At 47.5% G+C, this 5,247-nt stretch overlaps 1 protein-coding gene across 1 annotated transcript in view; it reads left to right on the top strand.

Annotated features, from left to right (window-relative positions):
• The first annotated feature begins 4,891 nt into the window (after nucleotides 1-4,891).
• LOC105501456 (E3 ubiquitin-protein ligase HERC2-like) overlaps nucleotides 4,892-5,247 on the top strand; it is an 8,858-nt gene continuing 8,502 nt past the window's right edge. The window contains exons 1-2 of the mRNA XM_011927430.1: nucleotides 4,892-5,067; nucleotides 5,165-5,193. Coding sequence (XP_011782820.1) covers nucleotides 4,908-5,067; nucleotides 5,165-5,193 — 189 coding nt within the window. The 5' untranslated portion in view covers nucleotides 4,892-4,907. The remainder of the gene's footprint in view (nucleotides 5,068-5,164; nucleotides 5,194-5,247) is intronic.

Below are 5,247 nucleotides of genomic sequence, written 5' to 3'. Positions count from 1 at the left end.
GGAGGCTGAGGCAGGAGAATCACTTGAATCCGGGAGGGGGAGGTTGCAGTGAGCTGAGATGGCGCCACTGCACTCCAGCCTAGGCAACAAGAGTGAAACTCCTCAAACAACAATAACAGCAACAATAAAACAAACACAAATAGTGCTGCAGGGCCTGCCCTGGAACACGTGTGCTCCATGTGTGCACGTGTGTGTGCCCGTGCCCACTGCAGGGCCTGCCCTGGAACACGTGTGCTCCATATGTGCACGTGTGTGTGCCCGTGCCCATGCACAGGTGGGGATGCACCTAGTGTGGGCTGGTTGTCACCAGGTTGCTCCTGTACAACTTGATTTCTCTCACCGCCAACATGGATGCTGGTCTCCCAGCCTCGCGTGTGGGCTTTTGGGATTTTGCCTCCTAAAGCACAAAATGGTGACCCTGATATAGTTTGAGCATTTTAAAGTCTATTAGTATTTAAGGGTCATTGATACTACTTTTTAATGGGCTCTGTTAAAATGAAATGTGATGGAAATGGAAAACTAACCTGTTCAGTCGCTTCTTCATACCTATTAAATGAGGTAATATGGCGTGGTGCCAGCTATTTTGATGTTTTGAATCAGCATATTTTCTCTTTATTTGCTTTGTTTTTAGCTTATAATATCTCAGTGTTACTCCCAGTCTTTTTTTTTCTTTTGCTGTTGTAAAAGAAAACGTTTACTTTCTTATCTTACGGGGATCATTGCAAGAGGTCATAGGTTGGGGGTTAACAGGATGGAAATACTATGCCAATGTGATTGGTCCGATCCAGTGCGAAGGCCTGGCCAACCTGGGAGTCACACAGTTTTCCTGTGCAGAGAAGCGCTTCCTGATTCTGTCATGCGATGGCCGTGTGCACACACAGGCCTACAATAGTGACACACTGGTGAGTGTTCTGGGCACTGTGCCTGCAGTGTTCCCTTTGGGGGCAGGGTCTGTACTGCAGATGCACAAGCTCTGGTCTTTCTTGAAGCCATTGGGTTTCTGAAGATTGATAAGCTTCTGTTTATTGTATATTACGCTTAATGGTCTCAACTGTAATATTGTCAAGATTTGGGTTGTGAAGGTTAGGAAGTCCTTACAGTGAAACTCATTGCTAATCATGAGATTTCCGTTTGTAAATTCATTTTCTATGTGTAAACTCATTTGACTTTGTGGCCAGGCAGGTGACCGATGAGGGAGTTGGGCCTCACGGGGATAGTGGCAAATTGGGACATGGCATGTTTTCATTAAAGCGAGGTGTTCCTCCTGTCGGCTGCATGTCTCTGTGGCACTGGGCTAGCCTGTCCTGCCCCTGCGTCGGCTCTGGTCTTGCCGCAGAGCACTTGGAGGCTGCCCGCTGTTCTGTTGGTGCTGGGTGGGAAGGGCTGGAGAGCCGGCCCCGTGGCCTGCAGACACTTATGCCGCACTTCCAGTTAGAGCAGGCTTTGCTCGGGGATACATGATGAAGGAGAGCTGTGCTGATTTCATTTTCCTTGGACTGATGATGACTTTTCTTCCTATTTTTCTTTTTTTAGGCCCCCACAGCTGGTCCAAGGCCTTGCCTCCAGAAACATTGTAAAAAATTGCTGCCCATTCTGATAGTCATCACTGCGTAGCCTTGGCTGCCACTGGAGAGGTGTACTCCTGGGCTTTGGGGACAGAGGACGGCTGGGCCATGGGAACACTGTGTATGTATCGCTCATTCCTGTAGGGGACACACTCTCCTTTTATGTTGCCATATCCTAGACAGGCTGGAGCGCAGTGTGTGCAGGTGTTTCCAGCTGCCCGGACGTGCAGCGCTGGGGTGGAGTGGACACCAGGATATGCCCCCTCCTTGGTGATGGCTTAGGAACTCTCTGCCCATGTGTGGAACGCAACAGGAATTGGCCTTTCTGCTCTTCTCCACCCCGTGCAGCCTTGGCCGCCTTCTCTCTACTCAAACTGTGTCCCCACTCTGGAGTTTGCCAGAACAAATCCCACAGCACTGTTCCTTCATTCACAAACAGTTCACCCTGTCTCCCATAGGTAAGGTTGTCACCCTTTCCTTGAACCATTAGATTATTTTTACAGGAACAAAAGTCAGCAGTTTCTTCGTAATATTATCCTATTCGGTGGAACCTTTTATTGTGAAAGAACAGAAATAAAGTTGTTATAAATGGCAGGTTGTAAAAATTGGGAGGTCTGCCAGCCCCATGAGTGATGGGAACCGTCTTGTACTTTGCTGTTGTGCATGGAACTTTGGCATTAGGTTTAAATGAAGGATGTATGTACACACCAACCCAGCAAGCCCATTTCATGCGAGCCGGAGCCCTGAGCAGGGAGCCGACAGTGCAGAACTTGAAATGAGCGTAGTCGTGACTGCCCTTGTGTCCCTTGAGAGGAGCCTGGAGGGCATGGGCCATGCACACCACAGGGTGGAGTTGAGGGCATCATTGCTGACAGCATCCGCTGGGAAGATCCCAAACTGGGAGAAAAGCAGAGTGATGTGTATCGTGCGGTGCATGTATGCCAAGCTCAGAGCAGCCCAACCCTGACAGTGTTGTGAGGGATTCAGACAAATGTAAAATGAGTGAAAAACAAAAGATTGATCTCCATGGAATTTATAGCTGTTACTCTCCCTCTGGATCCTAAGGGCTGGGATTGACATGGGGTACACGGGACTTGAAGGCTTTGAGGTACAGGACAGGGTGGTATGTCTGCTTATTTCCTTCAGGTATTTGTTACTGACTTCGTATAAAATATTCCATAGTAAAACAGTTCTCAGTGCAGAGTAAGTGCTAGGATGAGTAACTTATCCTTTATTCTAGGACTTCAAGGAAGGAAGAGAGATCAGTGCAGATGGCAGAAGCTGGAGATAACCTTTTGGGGAAGTTGAAACTTAAGCTGAATAAGGGAGAGGTTGTACTGGGGTAGAGTCATTGGACTGTCGCTGTGTGTGCCTGTGCCAGTGTGTGTACTATTTTTGAAATGAAGTATTGCTCTTGTTGCCTAGGCTGGAGCACAGTGACACGATCTTGGCTCACTGCAACCTCTGCCTCCTGGGTTCAAGCGATTCTCCTGCCTCAGCCTCCCAGGTAGCTGAGAGTACAGACATGCACCACCACGCCTGGTTAATTTTATATTTTTAGTAGAGACGAGGTTTCTCCATGTTGGTCAGGCTGGTCTCGAACTCCTAACCTCAGGTTATCTGCCCGCCTTGGCCTCCCAAAGTGCTGGGATTACAGGCGTGAGCCACCGTGCCCGGTCTGAAGTCTCTTATAAAGACCCTAATCCTGTTGGGTCAGATCCCACTCTTAGGAGCTGATTTTACCTTAATGACCTCCTTAGAGGCCCTGTCTCCTAATACAGCCACATTAGGAGTTGGGACTTCCTGAATTTTGCGGGGGACACAAACATTCATTTCATAGTAACCCTCCTTCTCCCTTCCTCTCCTTTCATGCTGTTTATTTGGGGGTGAAACTATGTCTTCCAAATGTCTTATAGTCTGGATTGGGTGGTGGCTTCCTTGTGGTGTTGGCTAACATCTTCCTGTCTCCCTGTTTCTCCAATACAGTAGGAGTTAGGGTTGGAGGGTGTTTGGACCAGGCTGAATCTCAGGCAGGAAGCTTCATAGGCATGTACTCCCTCCTGCCCCTTCTCAACAGGCAAACAGGTTTGGGTGGGTGAGGTCTTGTCAGCCTGCTCCTTCCTTGATGACATTCTGTATTAATTGTCCATCTCATAGCTCCAGTAGGCATTAGTGTCATCACCTAGACCTATCATTAGGGGCTGCACCATAGTGATTTTCTAACTTCATCTTTTCTGAGTTCGTTAGCTGGAATTCTCTTCTGGGAAAAAAAGCTTTGTTATTAATCTTGGTTCCTGTTGATAATACAGGGAGACTTGATCAGTTTTCAGAATGATGCATTGGTGTTCTGCTATGTATAAAGATGACCAGGAAGCTTTGTTTTCCTTATTATCATGATGACCAATCCATTGGCTTTTAGGGTGTGATGTTTCCACTGTTATGTTTTTGATGATCAGAGGATGCTTTTGAGTGAACCTGGTAATCTTTGAAAGCTCTCTTGCTTTATGACACAAGTTGATCCAGGCTCTTCCTATATATTTCCTGCCTGAGACACAAAGCCAGCCAGTTTTCTAAAGAGTTTCTGTTCACTTTAGCATTAAATAATACTTAGAACGCACTCTGGGTGCTAGATGAAATTCTTCTTTTTTTTGGAGCTGGGATCTCACTTTGTCACTCAGGCTGGAGTGCAGTGGTGTGCTCTTGGCTCATTGTAACCTCCACCTTCCAGGCTCAAGCAGTCCTCTCAACTCAGTCTTCCAAGTAGCTGGGACCATGGGCATGCGCCACCACGCCCAGCTAATTTTTGTAGTTTTGGTAGAGATGGCGTTTCACCATGTTGCCCAGGTTTGTCTCTAACTCCTGAGCTCAAGCGATCCTCCTGCCTCAGCCTCCCAAAGTGCTAGGATTACAGATGTGAGCCACCATGCCCAATCAAAATTCTTTTTTTTTTTTTTTGAGACGGAGTCTTGCTCTGTCGCCCAGGCTGGAGTGCAGTGGCCGGATCTCAGCTCACTGCAAGCTCCGCCTCCCGGGTTTATGCCATTCTCCTGCCTCAGCCTCCCGAGTAGCTGGGACTACAGGCGCCCGCCACCTCACCCAGCTAGTTTTTTGTATTTTTTAGTAGAGACGGGGTTTCACCGTATTAGCCAGGATGGTCTCGATCTTCTGACCTCGTGATCCACCCGTCTCCGCCTCCCAAAGTGCTGGGATTACAGGCTTGAGCCACCGCGCCCGGCTCAAAATTCTTTATTAATAATAGAGTAATACCACTTATCGTGACTCATTTCACCCGTGTACAGATGGACTGGATGTCCATTTTCGTTTTAATTCTAGGTGGGAATAATGGTTAGATGCTGCCGAGCGTATGAAGAAGTGTGTGAAGGCGATGTTGGCAAGGTCATCAAGCTGGACAGAGATGGATTGCATGATCTCAATGTGCAGTGTGATTGGCAGCAGAAAGGGGGTACCTACTGGGTTAGGTACATTCATGTGGAACTTATAGGTGAGCACATTCTTTGTTCAGTGCTTTTGCTTATTCTTAGAGACAGAATTCCTATAAATGAATGCTGATTATAATGATTTGTTATTGAAATCTGTAGGCTATCCTCCACCAAGTTCTTCTTCTCACATCAAGATTGGTGATAAAGTGCGGGTCAAAGCCTCTGTTGCCACACCGAAATAC

The sequence above is a fragment of the Colobus angolensis genome, unplaced genomic scaffold, assembly GCF_000951035.1.
Source record: "Colobus angolensis palliatus isolate OR3802 unplaced genomic scaffold, Cang.pa_1.0 Scaffold710, whole genome shotgun sequence".
In the NCBI taxonomy this organism is placed as follows: Eukaryota; Metazoa; Chordata; class Mammalia; order Primates; family Cercopithecidae; genus Colobus; species Colobus angolensis.
Note: the sequence above shows the minus strand (reverse complement) of the source record. Positions and strands in the feature narration are given on the sequence as shown.